The 20,724-nt window shown below is 39.8% G+C and overlaps 2 protein-coding genes across 2 annotated transcripts; one reads left to right on the top strand and one right to left on the bottom strand.

Moving 5' to 3' along the window:
• Nucleotides 1-332: 332 nt before the first annotated feature.
• LOC308389880 (KATNB1-like protein 1) lies at nt 333-5,268 on the bottom strand. Its single transcript, XM_080871474.1, is given in 11 exon segments — nt 333-2,444; nt 2,537-2,630; nt 2,725-2,780; nt 2,784-2,829; nt 2,922-3,011; nt 3,092-3,142; nt 3,231-3,346; nt 3,433-3,718; nt 3,799-3,836; nt 3,945-4,057; nt 4,931-5,268. Coding segments are annotated over 10 exon segments (927 nt in total). The 5' UTR covers nt 4,053-4,057; nt 4,931-5,268; the 3' UTR covers nt 333-2,402.
• On the top strand, nt 4,556-20,257 carry acp7 (acid phosphatase 7, tartrate resistant (putative)). Its single transcript, XM_080871468.1, has 15 exons — nt 4,556-4,698; nt 5,476-5,534; nt 5,744-5,881; nt 6,755-6,955; nt 7,296-7,478; nt 9,245-9,270; nt 10,138-10,235; nt 14,722-14,784; nt 15,518-15,632; nt 15,852-15,965; nt 17,713-17,779; nt 18,140-18,207; nt 18,304-18,375; nt 18,736-18,873; nt 18,967-20,257. The coding sequence occupies exons 3-15, from the start codon at nt 5,773-5,775 to the stop codon at nt 19,030-19,032; spliced, it is 1,320 nt and encodes a 439-aa protein (XP_080727594.1). The 5' UTR covers nt 4,556-4,698; nt 5,476-5,534; nt 5,744-5,772; the 3' UTR covers nt 19,033-20,257.
• The last annotated feature ends 467 nt before the right edge of the window (nt 20,258-20,724 follow it).

Raw genomic sequence — 20,724 nt, 5'->3', positions numbered from 1 at the left:
ACTTCAACTGTGAATGAGGTTTAAAGTCCAGCTGAGACTGAACTCTAAAGGTTCAGCCTTTGCTCATTTCACTCCTCCTCCTATTGAGTGTTTTTGTGAGTTAATTGGAGTGTGAAAGCCCCTGATCTCAACTGGTGTTTGCCCTCTGCTTCAACACAAGCCTATTATCTTGATTTATATCTAACAAGCGTTGTGTTCTGCTACAGTACTTAACGTTGGTGATTCTGTAACCTCCTGTATCATTAGTAGTTTAGACCCTTGTTATTTGTTGGACACTGGGATATGTATGAGGAAAAAAAACTGCCCCATAGGACTTGTATATATCCAGAAGTATTAGAGTAGTACACAGAGTACGGTTTCATTTTTGAGTTAGCACGCTGCACAGAACTGAAGCATGTTCATTGCATTTTACACATAGAATTGATTAAATGACCTCTTTTTAAATTCTGATCTCTTTTATTTCTTTATGTCATGTAACATCCATCAGTCTTTCCTCCCCATGTGAATTCTGCTGATTGTTTTTGCCTTCAAATTTTACCCATTTCAGAAGCATAAACACTAAAGAGCCAGAAACATCTGGTTCTTTAGTGTTAGTTGACCTTTTTCAAAGAGTGTTGCTTGTAATCTGACAGTTTAGTTCAAGAGTAGGGGAGACCGGGGATAGTTGTAACGTGGGTCAGTTGTAACACTTCCAATTTCTCCAATCAGGGCTAAGTTTCAAATGATGTGATTAATCCTGTGCATGCCCAACTCAGTTGTGCTATCACATGTGAAAAATCAGCACATTTTGTCAAACACAAACAATTTAACATGAAAAAAAGTAATTTGTATGCCAAAAAGTAAGTTTTTCTACTTTATTTCAATGTTTAATAGCATTATCTGCTTTGCAGTTAAACTCATCAAACTTAAATTATGTTATTTGTATGTCTATGGGGATATATTCTGTGTAAGTCTTTAGTGCTAATGTTTTAGCCGTTGGCTGTAATGTTAGCTAGTTCATGGCTATAGGAGTCTGGGTCAGTTGTAACAGCAACAGTCTGGGTTAGTTGTAACAATAATGCAGATGTTACAACTTGCCACACTATTACTTTAACTTATATTAAACAAGTTGGGGCAACGACATCAGCAGAGAGAGGTTCACTGGTCGCATTTGTATATGCGGTTAATGCCATTGGCAACACAATTCCTCCACTGTTTGTGTTCCCACACATACACATTCTCACACTGTGTCAGAGATGGACCAGTAGGAAGTACTGGTAGTGGAAATAAATCAGGATGGGTGCAAGAAACAGATTCCCTCATCTTTCTGAAGCACTTTGCAAACCACACCAAGGTAAGCCATGATAAAAAGTAATGGAATTGCGATGCTGGTGAACAACTACATTTTTTCAGCTTCATTGTTATGTTCAAAATTGGTGCAAGAGTTGTAGGTTATAATGCCCACTGAGCCAATGAGGCCAAACTCAAGGAAGACCAACCAAAATTAATGAAATATTCAGTTGCAGAAAATTCCATAATTTCTCTTTTTTGGGGGGTTGGAATATGTTCAAAGTTAGATTTCTGCATTCTGTCACACACACACATAACTACATAAATGGCTCTAAGTGCATTCATGTGTTGAATAAACAAAGATTACATGTTAATGTTTTGTTAGTACCCTTATTTCATTGTGTTACATTTCACCCCAGGATATGTTACAACTAACCCAGACTATGGGGTTAATTGTAACATTTCACTCTTTGTGTTTGAGGCCATACCATGCAATGGGTAATTGTGCTGCAGAGAAAATAGCTGCACTATTTAATAGCCGAGACATGTAAATACTTTGCATTACATTTTGAATCCACTACCTTAAAAGAGCTCCAATTTACAGACAGAAATGTCAAAAATGTTACAACTATCCCCGGTCTCCCCTAGTTCAACTTAAGGTAAAGACAGTCATATACAGTTTTACGGAAGATGCAATTGTTGTTTTTGCAGCCATAAAACAGAAATATTAGTGGCATCCCTTTTTAGTGTTTTTGTAACATATCATTATAATATCAATCACAAATGACAAAAAAGTGTTAATCATTAATGAAGCAGTTAAAAGGACAAAAATCTTACAGTCATCACAATATCTGCGTTGTGAAAATAAGTGGATAATTATTTACAAAATACTACTTTGCTACTTAAGAGAGAAATTATCGGCCTTGTCACACCATTGCTGTTGTAGACATTGCTCAATTCTTTAGTTGCTTAAGCTGCTCTGCAAATACATCCAGCCCACACTAAGAGCCAGTCAGTGCAAACGTCAGCAGCTACTATGAATAACACTTTCAAAACTAAGGAGACTGTTCATGCGCCCTGAGGCGAATAAAATTGAATTGAACTGTTAACGGAGAACGATGCGTTCAGGATCTTCACTGCTGACATGTGAGTTTAGACAGGAAGGAATCGATGACCTAAGGGGCAAAAAGATGTACATAAAATGCAAAAACATAAACACACACATATATACACATATAACTAACAGTGTTAAATTCTGCATGTTTACCTTTGCCATGTCTCCTGCAGGTCCTGGAACAGACTTCAAAAAGGGTTCCTGCTGCCACAATTCCCATAACTGCTGATTAAAAACTTGAAAGTTTCTGCAACAAAGGAATAAATCATACAACTCTGGCAAATTAATGTCAAAAGATTGTGCTTTTTTTTTTAAATTAAAAATAAATATATTAAACTTACTCATCCAGCAGAGAGTTTGTTGAGCCACTGAAGCCACTATCTTTTAGATCCTCCCATCAGTTTTTTAAAACTGAATTTACCCACTTTAGGCCAACAGTAAGATGCCTATAAAAGAAAATACAAAAAATAATTATCCTGCTGCTAAACACAATGTTATTGTACATGTGTAAAGTGTTTTATTCAGAAGGATTACTCACTCTTCATATGGACTGCTGAGGACTTTGCCAACTAAAGGAAAGAGGTCGACACAACAGCCGATGGTTATCTTTGAAGAATCCTCATCAATGCTGCAGGGAAAATATAAAAATTATTGTAGTAACACTATAATCTCAGTGTTACTAGGATATTTGCAAAACTCAGTGCTCACCATTTGCTTATGAGCGGGAGAAAGTCAACAAACACACCAGTATCTTGGATACTGTACAAAAAATATGATGTAATCAAACTTTGGAAATACTAGCAAACAAGCATTGGCGCATGTTTGAAAGCAGCCGCACGGCGCACACCTCAGAAAGTATGTCAGCAGCTCTCCAACATTTCTCTGCCACAACGTTAAAGCCACTTTGAGTCTTAGATTTCTTCCAAAAAGCACGTCAGTCAGCGTGTTGTGATCCCTCGTGAGCTGGAAAACATAGTCAGCTTTAAGTAGTTTCAGCTGCGTGTTTGCAAGAAAAGTAATTCATAAAACAATGCAAACGTCTTACTGACCTCAGTCAGTACACAGTAGTCAGCCTCTTCACAACCAGTTCTATCAGTTCCTTGGTTGTTATTGATATTATTGACATGAAATGGGAAATCCCAGGGGTCCATACTGAAAATATCCTGCTGTGTGCCCTGCAAGACTTTTGTTTCATTTTCCTTGTTTGGAGCATCACAAGTTCTCCCAGACCCAAGCTGCTTTCTTCGAGCCACAGTCAGATGATGAGTCTTCCTTTTACATGACACTACCCGCTTCACTCTGCCTGGGTTGTTCCCAGAGCGGCTAACCGGGTATCTGGATGGGGTAAAATTCCAAATATAGCTTTTAATCAAAAACAAATGGCTGTAAAAAAATGCAAAACAGGCAGGAAATACCTCTTTTTGTTGCACTCTTCATTTGCAGCATCATCCGCCTGAATTTAAAAAGACAAAACATGGCGATGCACAAACACAGCTAGAGGCATAAAAAGCACCAGGAACCAGAAATAGATTTGTGCAACATAATGACCAACCCAGCTCACCTGTTTTGTGTTTCTCCCTTTAGGATAGCTCACTTTGTACTGTGCTGCATAATGATGCAAGCGATCCTCAACATTTTGGCTCTCTGCATCTTCAGTGTTGGGGTCCATTATATCTAAAAAGAAAGGATATATGAATGAGTTAACAAATTTATAAACACGACAAAATACATACATACCTCACTGAACCTTAGAGCCTTTGCCTGAAAATCATCTAAGATCAACTTAATGTATTATTTATATAATTTTTGCTCATTTCCTAACTTTTACCATTTTTGTAAGACAAGATAAAAACTTTTAAGGCGATTAAAAAAATGCATATCACAGGATTTTAGAGGTTAACAGTGTATGAATCTTGTGTTTCTGGCCATAAATGGCTACACATTGTGGACAGTGTAAACATTATCTTGTCCCCACAACATACGGGCTACACATGTCCAAATACACCGTTTACCACTGCAAACAAAGTAAGATAGTAATAATACATTTTTCCCAGTAAATCAATCATTAATTATTCATCTAATATTCTGTTTATAACGCGACACGCTGAAAAACAACATCTCCCACAATCCACTCGGCCATTGTTATCGTTCTGCACATGACGTGGTCAGGAAGCGCTCTCCAGCCAAAACAGCTGGTTGAGTTTAGCTTAGCTGTAACTTTTTGAAGTTTTTATTTTTCTGAATAAATGTAATTTATTCAGAACAGAAGTCGTTTGCGCTTTTGGAGACGATCATTCACTGCCTTTAGCTTAACTGTAAGTGTTGTACAGAGGCATGAATTTCTTTGTTTCCTATTGCACTTAATGCAAAGTATTAGCTTTGAATTATCGCTAACAAGTAATTAAGCCAGGTAGCTAACAGTCAGGTAGCTAACAGCTAACCAGACAAAAAGAAAGAAGCTTTTTAATTGTGTTCCAACCAGCGGTCGAGGAAATACATGTGAAAATAAATGCGTCACAGCATTTAAAGTGAAATAAATAAACAAACCTGTAAGCGTTCACAGTAAATATGATGTACTCACTTTGCGCTGCTTCTCCAAACAGAGATATGACAGTTAAACACTTTGATTCTTTTTACGCAACTAGCCGGCGGTACCGCCCATCATTGGAGAATAAAGCAGCCTATTCATCATTCAGCTGTTGGACTGTGCACCCTCTATCGGCTATTGACACAGTGTTGGTGCACGTTTCACAACCAAAACACACAGCTAAGAGAATCGTCAATGATCAGCCTAACTGACAATTAATGTAACTGATAGATCAGATCATCTGGTATAGTAGATTTTGACTCAATTAAAAAGCACGATTTTGTCTTCATGGGCTGTGACACTGATAGTGTCTTTGTTCTGGTAAGTCCAGCATAGCAGCTGCTTGCCTTTGCATTTAATTGATCTGAGGCAAGCCATAGCATGTGAGCTTACCTCTTCTGTCTTTCACTGCAGTACTGCACAATGAAAAGCAACATCACATGCTTTTATTGTCACATCATCTATTTCTAAACTTGTTGCTGACTCTGCTGTTTTGGTTCTGCAGTTTCATGGGCTGAATGGAGGTTAACTGATTTGGACATACTCAACAGAGACCAAAACACAGTATGTGACTTTGTTTATCCTAACTACTCAGCATGTGTAAACCTCCCCTGAGGTCATGTCATTTACTGGAAGGCTTTAAATATCGTCAATATTTCCAAATGTTTTTATACTAGTGCCTTTAGAGTCATGTGATTTTTGTTATGAGAAGTCGGAGATCATGTGATTCAAGTGTGTGTGTGTGTGTGTGTGTGTGTGGCTTCTTTAATCAGACGTTTGTTCCCTGAGGTCCAGCATTAAAATGTCGCCTGTTCACGCTGCCTGTGCTTTGCTATTTGCTGCACCCCTGCTGGTGCTCAGTGTTCCTCCTATTTGGACCCAGCCAGAACAGGTGCACCTCTCCTATGGAGGTAAGTGTTTGACCTTTTCCACCTGACACATGTGGGATACAGTTTTTCCCCTTGGTCAAAGGAGCTTGCAAAGAAAAGCGTCTGGACTTCTTTAAGTTGCTTGAAGACGTTTCACCTCTCATCCGAGAAGCTTCTTCAGTTCTAAGGTCAAATGGTGGGGACCCACACCCAGTTTCACACCTTGGCTCAGGCGATTAGAGGATCATCAGGGGGTCCTTTTGTCCCTCTTTGGGGGGAAACTCCCACTAGGTTTAAATCTGGGACTCTCCACCATTTGACCTTAGAAGAAGCTTCTCGGATGAAACGTCTTCAAGCAACTTAAAGAAGTCCAGACGCTTTTCTTTGCAAGCTCCTTTGACTACGATGACCTGGATGACTGAGAACCTTCACAGACATATTTTTCCCCTTTGAAATACACACAAGTATCCAGGTCACTTGCAGATTTACAGATGTTTTGTACAAATTGCTCAATATTCTGTTAACTGACTACATCTGACTTTTTTTCAGGCAGGTTCACAGAAATATTCCCTGACTGTATTTTTTGTCATGTAGGTTGAGGACACCGTTTAATTACCTAAACTTCCAAACCTGTATCTAATGCAGCATAAAAACCCTTTTGTTCTTTTCTTATGAAGGTGAAACATGTGGTACTCATTATTGAACTGATGTCTTTATGCAAGTACCTGGCCAACTCAAGTCTGCCTTTATAATGCTTCATCTTGCCAGCAGCAAGATCAAAAGTTCCACTCTTGTAAAGTCAGCTTTTTCACATCAGCATCTTTTGGCTTTAATAAATGCACCAGTAAGTGTATCCAATGTTCCTGTCAGACAAATCTGCATCACATTTCAAATAAATGGACTTTTCTTCTTCAGGAATGCCAGGCACTATGGTAGTGACCTGGACAACCTTCAATGAGACAGAGAGCAAGGTGGAGTATAGCCTTCTGGGGGCTCGGCTCTTTGAGATGAGCGCCATAGGACACGCGACTCTGTTTGTTGACTCGGGAACGGAAAAGAGGAAGATGTTCATTCACAGGGTCACACTCAGAGGCCTCAAACCGGCAGCTTCGTATGGTGGGTGGAGTTTTTATATAGCTGACATTAGGGTGGCTGTATCTGTAGGTCCTTTATTAATTAGATGGTTGGTGGTTTGATCCCTAGCTGCTCCAGTGAGTATGCCTAAAATACTGAAACCCACCTTGGTGTGTGAAGGTTAGATAGAAAGCACTTAGGTAGAAAAAATGCTTGTACGTATGGATGAATGAGGGATGTTATATAAAGCTTTACTTTAAGTACTCATGTAGAGTAGAAGAGCACTCTATACAAACGAATCTATTCTCCATTTAGCTTTTGGCTCTCACACCATCTCATGGATCACTTAACTGTGAAACTTTTTTCCTACATTTTTTTCCAGTCTACCACTGTGGCAGTGAAGAAGGCTGGAGCGACGTGTTCTTCTTCACTGCTCTTAATGACAGCACTACGTCCAGTCCCAGGTTTGCTTTTTATGGTGACCTCGGCAATGAGAACCCCCAGTCTCTGGCTCGACTGCAAAAGGAAACTCAGCTCGGAACGTACGATGTCATCTTACACATAGGTAACTTCTACCCTTCTAGATATTTTATCATTCATCATTGTAAAAGAGGCATTAAGTTATATAAACCGCAGCTTAAGGCATTAGTCATCCACAGCTTGTATTAACATAAATCAAATCAATTAAGCCAGCTGACATCCGACAGAGATATCTAATGAGGAGGCAATATATCATTGTGGTAATTACTGTAATTACCATAATAACACATAGTCATCATTTGCACTTATTTGCTTTGAGCATTATGGGATGGATTCTGGTCACTAGCCTGCTATTCATCACTTCACTGATTAAACTGCAGAGTGTAGGTTTTTGTTGTGCCAAAGAACCTAGTTTTGATTCACTGGATCGCCAGCTTTTATAATCTCTCCATTTTTAATAATAGGAAATAATGTTTCTTACCTTTTTATTTCTCCTCAATGTAAACACTAAGTGAACTACCTCTCCCGCTGGTTCAAGAAGGCACAGCAGTACAATTTGCAACACAACTTGCTGAGGGGGTTAATAATATATTAGTTCTTAAATATAGACATCTGAGTGATCTTAATGCTGTGAAGTCATAATGTATGAATAATGGGTGAAGCAGTGCATTTAGTTATTTTGTACCAGTCAAATGTCATTCATAGATTTTGTGTTTGTGTAATATTGGTAATATTAAAAGTGGGGAAAAAAACCTTTACCTCACATTTTGCAATATTTCGCTAGATATTCTATTTGGTACAGTGACATCAAATATCAATATTTTGTTAAATAATTCACGAACAAGAACGCTCATGTCATGCACCACCAACCTGAGAAAATGTTACATTAAACTGGTTCAATCAAAAAACCATCCTCCTAATTCAGAGCAAGCTAATGGCTCAGAAACAAAAACACAAGTATCAATTTTTGTGAAAAAAAATCACGAAAGAAAAAAGGAAAATGCATGAAAATCATCAAATAATAATCAACCAATCCTTGAAATCTAGTTCCTCCAATAAAAAACAGTAAAGTGTAAACTTTACTGTTTTAAACATATTGGCCTTTAAGTTGACATTTCTTGTTCTTGAGTTAAAAAGAGTCAGGATTTCTAAGGATCATCTGAAGTTTAAAGTGAAAGAGAGCAGCTGTTGACAAATGGCGCTTTATCACAAGCAGTTACACAAAGTTAGAGATCAGCAGATTTATGTACATCTCTGCTTCAAATACCAGTTTACATTTTTCAAGTGTGATGACTGATGGCTTAAAATGGTTTATTTATACTTTTACAATAACTCTGTCATCGCTGGACATGTTTGCTGTTGTTCAACATCTAAATCACCAAACTGTCGAAGCAGTTCTTGTAAAGACTGGTGCAGCGATCGTGTCTGTGCCGGGAATAAGAAAATAGAGAGAAACTGTTTAATTTAGTTTCCCATAATAACAGAAAGCAAGGAAAAGCAAGATGATGTAATCCCCCGTGAAACTATAAACTGTCATTTATACATTTTGGGGTTTTGATGATAGGCACAGTCAGACTAGTTGTCTCCCAGTTTCTAGCTGCGTTGTGGTTTTAGCTTCATTATGTTTAGCTTCTTTATATCTAACACTAGAAACGAAACAGCAAAATGCCAAAACTACGTAAGAGTTCAGCTCTCTTGAAATAAATTCTGACAATATAAATCTAGTGAAGCTGATTAGATGGTACTGCTTGGGGAAACTTAATCTGCACATCTTGTTTTTACATTATGCTGGCAAAGAGTGAAATCATGTAAAAGATTCTAATCTATAGATTTTATGTGCTTGTTTTACAGGAGACTTTGCCTATGACATGCATGAGGTAATTTACCCTTCTATCTTTCCAGTCTTGTGAAATGTGATCAAACCTGCACCTAGTTTCAATTAAGGTCACTGACAGCAAAGTTCTTATACTCTTAAAATCACTCTGATACATCCCTGATTCCAATAAGACAGAAGAGATAAGCCACTTTACCTTTCTCTACTGCACACCACTGTTTGTCCTCAGGGCATGTGAGAGCTTTCAGCTGTGGTTGGGACATTAGCATTGCTGTGAAACGCCTTAAGCCCGCAGTGAAAGATGAGAGTACGGATTGTGTCGCCCAAGTATTTCATGAATAAAAGTGGTGCTACTCAAAACCACAGATCTTAAGTCCCAATAACATATTGGCTCATATGAAATCCTCACAGCTGTCACCTTTCATATTAGAGGACATAACCTTGTCTCGGATGCTAATATCATTTTCCCTTAAATAACTTTGTGCGTTATTAATGCTGTTTTTTAATAGGGAGAGAATGTAAAATGCAATCATCAGGCTGCTGCAAAAATTAATAACCATACTTCATCTGAGCTGTGTTCTCAGCTGGAATGTGCAGGCACCACCTGCGGCTTCGCTGATATTATAAATAGAAAAACAGAGAGAGAATTTAGCCTGAAAGGTCGTTAATGGCTGTGGCAGGTAAAAGCCATCAGAGGAGAAATGAACCGCGGTGTGCTTTTAAAGCACCGCAGACAGTATTGGGATATTTAAGACGAACTCTTCAAGTTCCATTGAGGTTTATTTGGTAGCCTGTGCTACGTTCCTGAAGCATTCTGGAAAATGGACTGAATGTGCAAAAATGAACACTGTCTTAACAGGAAGTTCTTTGACATCATGTTTAATGGCTCAATGACACTGTGTGATTCCAGGATAATGCCAGGATTGGAGACGAGTTCATGAGGCAGATCGAGTCCATAGCTGCCTACGTGCCCTACATGACCTGTCCCGGCAACCATGAAGCTACATAGTAGGTGAAATTCAACTGAATCTCTCTGCTGTCTCTCTCATTCATACGATGCATCCATAGGTGGAAGTCAGGCACACGTTCATTACAAAAACACGTTCTTTCTCACACAGCATCTGTTTGTCTGCTGTCTGCCTTCAGCTCTGTTTTTCTTTTTCTTTATATTTGCACCACATTCTGCTCACAGAGCCAGGAGTGTAATTAATGGGTTTTGGACAGAAAAACAGCAGTGCATGCTATATCTCAAGGCTAGCCCCATCAGCTGCACTTTTTCTTCTGCAAAATAGAGAGCACACTCGGTTAGTCCTGAAAAGTCTTTACTGTACCGTTTGAACAGATGGGAGCTATTTTTGTCTCCGAAGTCTGGAGCAGCATTAGGAGCCACCAAGTTCTAAACAAGTCAACACTGTCCAAAACTAACATTAGTCTGACTGGGAATCATCAGCTTAATATCTGTTTTTGAGTTTCCAGAGATGGCCTGCGGTGGTGGGAACTGTCAGTATTTTCACTCACGGTTACCAAATGTGCTCTTTGCATCTGAGTGTGGGAACTTATCTGGATGAAAACACAAGACAAAGCCTTAGTTAAATGGTAAAATCTTAAATTAAAGTAAACTATTTCATAATTTTTCAAACAAAACCCTGAAACATTGCTTCTTGTAGCTTCTTAGATGTCAGGTTTTACAGCTTTCCCTGATTTTATCTATAACACTTTAGTAAATCACATATAATAAAGGCTTTTGTGCTGTTTTGGAGATACCAAGCAGTCTGAAGGAGTCAGCTTGGGTTAAAGAAACTGTGCAGTAAATAGTCAGTGAATGTTTTAGAGCAAAAGAGCCATATGTAATAAAATAATCTGCAGATTAATTGATGATAAAAAACCCCCCAGCTTACAGTGCGACTCTACATGCAATCATGTATGCATAGATATTATTCAGTGGGTTGCCCCCCATTAGCTTCATAATTACAACTTGACAATTCTCCCTTATAAAATAAAAAAACACATTATTACAATATGTCACTTAACTGTTTCAGTACATTAAATTACACATTTATTAGTTATAGTTAAAGTCAGACTTCTATAGACATTCATATGGTTTTTATCATGAGGATCAGCAGCGAATGGATCCCTGAATTCCAACAACATCTGCTGGAGTTAGAAACTTTCAGTGGTGTCTGATCCTGCACCATAATATTTACTTGCCGCTTCTATACGGGGACCGTTCTCACTCTCTTGGCTTTGCCATGTGTAATAGGACTACTGTCTGCCTCTTTATTAAGGAGCTGCTAACAGTAGTCTCTTTTTCTTGGCGCTGCATCCCGACATAAGAACCTGATATCAAAAACCAGCTCGGTGCATTACATAACCAGAAATGCAGCTCTCCCCCCCGCCCCCTCTTCTTCTATACCTAAATATGTGTTTCGTTCTGTGGTGTCGTCCAGAATCCAAGTATACCCAGCAGCTGGGCCCTGCTTTTCTTCCTCACTTTCTGTTGTGCTCCGTCTCACTGTACTTCTCTGTTACTCTCGCTTTCCAACCTCAAAACCTAATGAGTTAAAGGCGATTAAAACGGAGCCGACCACAAAGGTTTTCAGTCAGCATTCCAGCTGCATGAGAACAGCCGGTCCACGGAAGATGCTAAGGCCCCAGTCAAGGCTGTCTTTGTTCACCAAGATGAGCACGTGGTTCAGCAGACCAACGGTCATCATCTGAAACAATGATATGCTCCATGAATATTACAACTGGATCCTTTAAGTTGTCATACTGCCTGGATTTAGCCCATCAGATGATGAAAGGAAAGAGTTGACGAGCAGGGAAAATCTTACTGGGCCAGTTGAAGCAGACGGGTTGTTCTGAATTTGACATCCAGATTTCTATCTCAGTGTTAATTTAAAAAACCCACACATTTAGCTGGAAAGATGACAATCTGACTTAGAATGACTCACATTTTTTGCTGAACTCCTATACAGATCAATGACACAAATGAACGCTTGTCATGTCTGTGCCAAATTACATTTCCACTGCTGAACTACAGACTTGATAGCTTGTTTTTGATTTAGTTTCAGCCAGTGAATACATTTCCTGTATGTCTAAAAATCCAGTGATTCAAAACTAAACAAAACAGAACAAAAAACCTTTTTCTGTGTTCCCAGATCCTTAAAATGCCTGCTGATACCATTTTTAGCCACAAGATGGGAGTATGAACTTATAAGATAAGATAAGATAACCTTTATTAGTCCCACACGTGGGAAATTTGTTTTGTCACAGCAGGAAGTGGACAGTGCAAAAGTTATGACGCAAAAATTAGAATACAATAAGAATAAATACAGTACACAACTGTACAGAATAGAATAAAATAATATACTATATACAGTAGAATAAAATAGAATAAAAATATACAATAAGATAAAAATAGAATACGAATGCTATATACAACTGAGTAAAAATACAACGATGACAGAAAGGATTATTGCACTTAGTATTATTGCATATGTATGGATGTGTGTGCTTGATCAGTTAAAGTCTTTATTATGGAGTCTGACAGCAGTGGGGAGGAAAGACCTGCGAAATCTCTCCGTCCCACACCGTGGGTGCTGCAGTCTCCCACTGAAGGAGCTGCTCAGTGCTGTCACAGTCTGCTGCATGGGGTGGGAGATGTTGTCCATCAGGGATGACAGCTTAGCCGCCGTTCTCCTGTCACTCACCACCTCCACTGGGTCCAGAGGGCATCCTAGAACAGAGCTGGCCCTTCGGATCACCCTGTTCAGTCTCTTCCTGTCCCCAGCAGAGATGCTGCCGCCCCAGCAGACCACACCATAAAAGATAGCACCACACCATATATTATATATATTATATTAGGACTCTTCCTTATTCACCACAGTGATCACATTTGGCTGTGAAATTTCAATCACAACAGATTTGTTTGGGATAAAGAGCTCATCCTTATGCTTTTACGTTAGGGTGAATGACTTAAGTAAAGATTTTTTTGTATTATCTATACTAAAAGATGAAAAAATGTCCTTCATATAATAACTTTGAAATAAAGTTCGTACCTATAGCTATTTTTAACATTTTAAAGGTGCCATCTGTAGGATCAGCCTGCCATTGTGCACATGAAATGATGTTGAAACAAGCGGCTCACAAACTGACCTTTGCTGGGTTATCATGCTGACCATTTAAACCTGACCTCGGTGCCCACCCAAACTACAGGTGACATTACTTTAAGACTTATTCAGCATTAGTTAAGAGCTCTGTGATCCTCCTTTTGGGTCCTGAATCCTGGCCTTTAACCTCTGACCCTGCTGCTCTCAAGTTACCCCTAACTCAACATTACCCCTAGCCCTACATTAAACTTGTCAATTCAGGGATCTGCTACCCTACTCTGGCTGCTGCCGAGGAAATTGCCTCTTTTTCCCACCTCCCCTACGTAAGATAAGAAAATAATTGTTCCCATCACCTTGCTTAGTTAATGGCCTGTTGAGAAGACTGGCTCCTGCCTTCTAAATTAAAAACTGTGAAAAGAGTCTGACAGATTGGAGTCTGGGAGAGCTTCCCATGAAATATTTTTTTTAATTTTTACTCTTTTGCGTTGTAAAATTTGGAGATGCTGGTTTGATAGTGTTTTAGCATCTCTCGAGTTTCCAATTAGTATGTGTCTGTTTCATGTAGTGCAATGAACAGCGATGGACTGATCACTTTAAGTGTCCGGCTATATCTAGATCAATAAAAACCGCCATGACTCGGTGGTGAAACCACTGCAGGACTACCTCAAAACTGGATTCCTCTGATGACTGCTGGATGTAAAATTACAGTCTTCTTTTAAAACGATGTCATGGTTTTAAGAGAGGTATATTTAGAGACATGTTCTTGATTGACAGCTGTGGCACTCTCGGTCATGGTGGCTCCTACTCGCTTATCCCATGTCCGGCTCCACCCAAGCTCCCTCATGTTGACCAGAGTTTGATTATCTGGCTCCACTTGCTGACCATGATTTTAAGCCTCAGACTATTCCATCACTAAGCTATAGGTTGATGTCACAGAGGCTACTTTGCGTTTCTGCCCAGCCTTTAATTTAGAGAGGGATCCTCTGATAGCTTGCATGTAGCAGTGTTTATAGTTCCTTTAAATATCTATGACCTTCCAGGAGGTCTTAGAGGTTGATGGTTGTTTTCAACCGATGAGGTATAACTCCAAGTCTTCTGCCAGGTTTAGATGACAAATGAAAAAGCACATAAATCAAAAGAACTGCACCAAATGCAGGGGCTTTTTTTCCACGAACAGCTGGTTTATTGTATTTCAGAGAAAGCTTGGAATTATCTTAAATCTATTCTGAATGGATTGCAGTTTTTCCAGGCGCTGGTATAATCATCTCAAACTATGAGAAAGCAGCAGTTTGAGGTGCTAAGTGCTGCTTCTCATTTATTCAAGGAATGTAGAGTGCACGATCAGTCCATCTCATTGCGTTTCTCGCTATATTGTTTGTTCACAGCAACTTCTCCAACTACAGGAATCGCTTCAGCATGCCAGGCCAGACCGAGAGCCTGTGGTACAGGTAAGGGAGCTGCTTTAACAGCAATCAATTAATGCACCGAAGCAGGTGAACGAATACGAAAGCATGTCATTGCAAGCCCTGCACACACCACTCGTGATGAGTAATTCATTGTTTTCTAACAGCGGGCCCATGTGAAGTGTCATGTTAAGTGTGTCAAACGTCCTGCTGTATTTCAGTAAGCATTAATGAGTCAGCAGAGGAGTATAGAGCTCTCTTAGTATAGCTTACTTCTCCTATCTCACACACTGAGACTACACAAAGGAGCTATACATCTGACAGGTGTGACTCATCGCCCACCACAGGCCTCCTTCTGTCAGACAGTAAGATAATACAGTACATTGCTACACCACAGGCCAGCTGCCCACTCTCTGGGCAGGGCTGCTGGCTGAGAGCCTTCCACTCATGTGCACAGTTAGGAGGCAAAGAGAAACTCCATCCAGGCAACTGACTGCAACTGGAAACTGTTCATAACATTAAGCACACATGTACAGTGGCACTCTTCCATTAACCCTACAGCACGGACATGTAAGCACTCACAGTACAGTGCGGCCTTTTAAAGAGCAGTTTAGTCTATTTTATAACAACATGTGAGTGACGCAACGTCGTCTGGATCTCGGAGTATTTTTCACACTTTGCGGTTTAAAGTGAGACCTGCTCTTGCTTATCAGATGACTTTTAACACGCTTCCTCTCCTGGGTCAGTGCAGTGTATTATTTTAACAATGTCTCCGCAGCTGGAACCTGGGCTCAGCGCACATAATCTCCATTTCCACCGAGGTTTACTTCTATCTTGACTTTGGCCAGGACCTCCTCTTCAAGCAGTACGACTGGCTGGAGAAAGACCTGGAGGTTAATGACCACAACAATTCCATCTGTCCACTGTGGCTAAGTCCTTTCTTTTGTTCCCACACTTGCTTTGACCTCTTTTTTTCTCATTTTAAGACCAAGGTCATTTTATATCATTATAATATTCAGAATTCTCATTTCAGTGAAAGTAAGAGCATGTTGCTGAATTTGTTTCCCTGTTTTAACGTGGCACATGTGTGGCTCCACTTTTGTTTCATCTAGGAGGCCAACAAGCCCGAGAACAGAGCAGTGCGTCCTTGGATCATAACCATGGGGCACCGGCCCATGTACTGCTCTGATGATGACCAGGATGACTGTACTAAGTTTGAATCCTATGTATGTAAGAGTGTTGTCTGTTAATTTACTTACATTGCTACAGTGAGAAATGGTTTATATTATATAATAATTTTTCACAATTAATTGTGTAGGGCACTTATTAACCTTCCTGCCTTCTTGGGACCTTTTTGTGCCACTGCTATGTGTTAAATGGCTGCCATTTCCACTGTGTTCAGTGGAATATAACCAAACTTGCCACAGGATAGTTTTTACCTGTCAATGTTAATATTCCAGTGTGAATTCCTTAAATCAGCCTAAAATGGCTGAGCAGCAGAAATCCCCACACCCATCACCCTGGGGACCATTTCCTGCCCATTGACTTCCATTATAAATGCTATTTTTCAACCCCAAATTATCATCATATGATTTTATTTTTTCTTCTTTTCTTGGATGTCAATGAAGACTCAGGGCCTTGAAGTTTTAATTTTTAAATTGCAAAAAAAATGCAAAAAAAATAATGGCAGGTCAAAATGTATGTTGGTGCCAATCTTTGGTCCATCTAAAGGCCTACTTATAATGACAATCACATATTACTTCAACTGGTTTTTTGTGGAAATATTTAGTTTCGTTTTTTGGTTTTTGGGGCTTATAACACAGGGCGCTCATGTAATAACACTGGGATTTGAAGGGTTAAAACAACGAAAATATAATTAAAACTTTACATGAATATTTCAGGGAGAAGTAGTTTTACAAGGTTGGCTAATTTAAAGTGGAATAAAATATGGATATATGGTCTTTTTATGGCGTGGCTGAGAATGGTCCCTAGGGTGATGGGTGTGAGTTTTTTAAAGGATGGCAGGAGGGTTAATGTAACTCCCAGGCTGATGTTTTTATTGTTGGACTAGAGTAGCTTTGGATGATTTACAATCCCCACAGATAATACAGTGTGTGAAAGAAGATGTTTTAACTCCTTCGCTCCCCCTTTGAAGATTTTTTCTGATTGGTTGTCCTTTGCAAATACAAGATTGAACAAAACAGAAGTTGGGCAAGCCCGACTTGTGTTCCTCATATGACAATATTAAACATTCAGATTAATCTGAAGGCTGAGCTTTGGTTCACATAAGCTGGGCTCATTATTTAAACCTTTGACTATGTCTAAAATTTTATAGAAAAATGATCGAAAACATGTACAGACAGGCTGAATGTCTAGCTTAGTAAAGGGTGATAGTGCCACCCATACCAGTGCCTTGTGGGGTATGAGTGTGGTGTTGTTTAGCTAAATTCCAGACTCTTTACTAGTACTATTCTGTATTACCATATCGGTAATTCACTCTATAGGTGTGATGTAATTTTACTACTGCAAACGTCATGTTGTCATTACCTTAAAATACCGTGAGCCTTGGCTTTAAAGAAGCTGCTGTTAATTGGGAGCTGTGTTCCCGGTTATGTAAACAGCAGCATGTTTGTGTTGTTAAACATTTTATTTTTATCACATAATGTTATTTGCAGGATTTATTTTCACAGCCTTGCTTTACACTTAAATTGCCCCTGCTAGGAGACATGACAAGCATGTTGCAGACTGGCCAGTCCACAGAACCCATAAGCAGCACGGCGTGCTGGCATAATCACTGTAATTTGGAGCAAATAGTTTCCACCGGGGCTTGCTTCTCTCAACACTTGGCATTGTTGAGAGTGAGGCAGGCACAGGTAATGGATGCCTGCCAGATAGTGTTTCACCCAGCAGGTAGTGGTTTGGATGTTAATGTCAATTCATATTGTCATTATACCTCTCTCACCTATGTCTCAGGTCCGTCTGGGAAGGAATGACACAAAACCACCGGCTCCAGGTCTTGAGGATCTATTTTACCGTTATGGTATGCTACCTAGTCTGTGTGCTGCTAATGGGTGTTTAATATTGCAAATTTGCACACTTAGACTAATGTCCTAACAGCAGAGCAAACCAAACACCAGGCCTTCTGTCTGGCTGAAATGCTAACAGCCTGTTTTCAAAATGTTTTTCCTGTATTACGTTTCTCAGACTTTTCGCTCGGTTTTAATTATTTAATTTGTGATGAATCGCTGTCAGGTTTTGTTTCTCTGATCGTAAGGTTTTGTTGTTTGTTGAGAAATCTGCAAATTAAATAGGCACAGGTTCTGAGGAACTTTCAGTTGCACCACTGAGCTGTTTGTGTATGCTTCTCATCTATGAAAGGGTTTTTTTTTTCCCCCCACAGGAGTGGATGTGGAGTTGTGGGCACATGAGCACACGTATGAGAGGCTGTGGCCTGTGTATGGTGATAAGGTCAGCTGGTGCATTCTTACTTCACCCCATCCTTCATCCTTGCATTCCCCTGTTGTAAACCAGTGTTCCAAACTTATTGTGCTTTGCTCCTTGAAGGTATTCAATGGCAGCAGAGAACAGCCTTACGTGAACCCCAAAGCTCCAGTCCACATTATCACAGGCTCTGCTGTGAGTAGTTTCACGTCACTGTGTCACTGTTAACATTTTTGTGTGCAGGTCAGTGCGCAAAGTGACAGTGAAATCAACAGAAATGCCGTTATGTATGGTAAACAGCTCTGTCTGTGCAGCAGCTGGTCTGCTACATGAGTTTAGTACCATCTGTTGGTCTGGTTAACTCTTTTCTGATGTGGTGGTGAACAGTGCAGAGTACACTTTGTCATCCAACCACAGAGGGATTAGTCATTGGGATATTAAAATGCAGACAGACTCACACCGAGGCACAGCCGCAGTTGTAAATGTCAGAGTCTGAGGAAGGCATGTGGCTCCTATCTTAAAGGCTCTGTGTAATTCCTGGTTAATCTTCTGCAGGGCTGCAGAGAGAAGACTGACAAGTTCAATCCAAACCCCAAAGAGTGGAGTGCTTTCCGCAGCAGAGACTACGGCTACAGCCGTATGCAGGTGGTCAATGGAACCCACCTGTACTTGGAGCAGGTGTCTGATGACCAGGTGAGCACACGAGGAAGAATGTGTGAGTGCGATTCATTTTACGACCAAGGAATATTGCTCGGATGATGACAAAGACTTTTCTGTGTGTTCCAGAATGGGAAGGTGATTGACCGCATATGGGTGGTGAAAGAAAAACATGGCTTCTCTGCCCGGGTATGAAGACTGTCTTTCTTAAAGCAAATGCACTTTGAGCCCAAAACAAGTACTTTTTGCCTCCAAACCAATTATGCGGTGATCATAAAACTTATTCCTGCTCATTTGATTTCACTGAGCCTTGTGCAATTTTAAAAACACCTACCGTATTTTTTGGACTATAAGGCACACTTAAAATCCTTTAAATTTCTCAAAAATTGACAGTGCACCTCATAATCCGGTAGGCCTTATGTATGAATTCTGGTTGTGCTTACTGACTTTGAACCGATTTTATATGGTACACTGTGCTCAAAAATCTGTCAAAAAACGTTTTAGTACGATTTTGGTAAGCTACGAAGCCGCAACGCTTGATGGATTGTCGGAGCATTACGGCTACCATAGTCAGGAGCATTGTGGAGTAATCTGGGTCCAAAACTCCGTCTTCTTCAGGTCCCAAAGTCAAACGATCACTATGGCATTACTGAGAGTTGAAAACTGTCTAAATTCTTTCATCTTTAATAAAATGATCAGCGTTGCTGCTTTACCAGGTGTATCAATTAAGTTTAACATCCAGGCATCCATGAAAACAGAATCTATTAAATTTAACAGTTAGAAGTTAGCAGGAAGTTAGCTCGCTAGCTTCCACCTAAGCATGATATAGCATGTTCTGACTGAGAGATTTCTGAGAAAATTAAAAGGTACAGCTCTGCTATCACTTCCAGCATAAATGAAGACAGAAAACTAAACAGCAGTGCTAGCTGGTATATATTGATGTGCTACGTGATTGCTAGCGACACAGCTATGTTAGCATAACAAACACAGTGAAGCTGGAGGATGAACGCCAACCTTTTTCCACTCGAAAGTTAATGTGAGGGTTCCTAATGGTTAGAGACAAATGCAATCGCATGGCAGGATGCTGTAAACGGACCAAACTTCAGTCAGGAGAACAACTGAGATAATCCATCCACAATACGAGGTTAGTCATTAATATACTGCAACAACATGGGACTAGAACAGCTGCAAGAGAATTCAACATTAATGAATCAATGGTACAGAAGTGGAGGAAGCAAGAAGAATGAGTTCAGTAAAGTTTGACTTATCTGACTGGTTTGTTTTGCTTAATGCGCAAAATCCGGTGTGCCTTATGGTCTGAAAAATACGGTAGTCTGATACTCTACTGTAAATTTGCTGTATATAATGTGACTGTAATTTACTGAAAGGTGTTCTGATTTTCTATGAACATTGGAATAAAAAAATGTCTTATGTTTGATTATATTTGGATTTTCTCACTGTAATTCATCCACTGCAGTAAGCTTCAGTTGTTAGTTGAACTTTCCTTTAGAAAGTAGATGTAGGTCCCTTTATTTCTGCCTGAATCGGACAGGATGAATCTGGCAGACAAAAATCTGCATTCCCCTTAGAGAATATTTTTCATTTCAAAAACCTGCAAATGCACTTAGACATATCAGGTCTCTTCTCTATCAGGCTATCAAGAGGACAGATTCTCCCTTGGCTAATCCTATCAGGTTATTGGAACCTTATTTGATAGCACATCTGTGTGGCCGTCAGACAGAAAGACACATGGAACCTCACGCCTGCACAAAAGCACTATTATGCAACTCAGGGATGCTTGTGGCTTTGGCTAATACAGAGTGAGACAAGACTCTCCAGAATGTTTCTCATGCCGTGACGCTTACCACTGTGGCAGTATTAGTCCCT

This window comes from Rhamphochromis sp. 'chilingali' (assembly GCF_963969265.1).
Source record: "Rhamphochromis sp. 'chilingali' genome assembly, chromosome: 21".
Taxonomy (NCBI): Eukaryota; Metazoa; Chordata; class Actinopteri; order Cichliformes; family Cichlidae; genus Rhamphochromis; species Rhamphochromis sp. 'chilingali'.
This window is presented reverse-complemented; position numbering and strand designations above follow the sequence as displayed.

Coding starts and splice junctions, on each gene's coding strand:
- acp7 (XM_080871468.1), top strand. CDS start 5,773: ATGTCGCCTGTTCACGCTGCCTGTGCTTTGCTATTTGCTGCACCCCTG. Junction 5,882..6,754: donor GGTGCACCTCTCCTATGGAG/GTAAGTGTTTGA, acceptor TTTCTTCTTCAG/GAATGCCAGGCACTATGGTA. Junction 15,966..17,712: donor GTACTAAGTTTGAATCCTAT/GTATGTAAGAGT, acceptor CCTATGTCTCAG/GTCCGTCTGGGAAGGAATGA.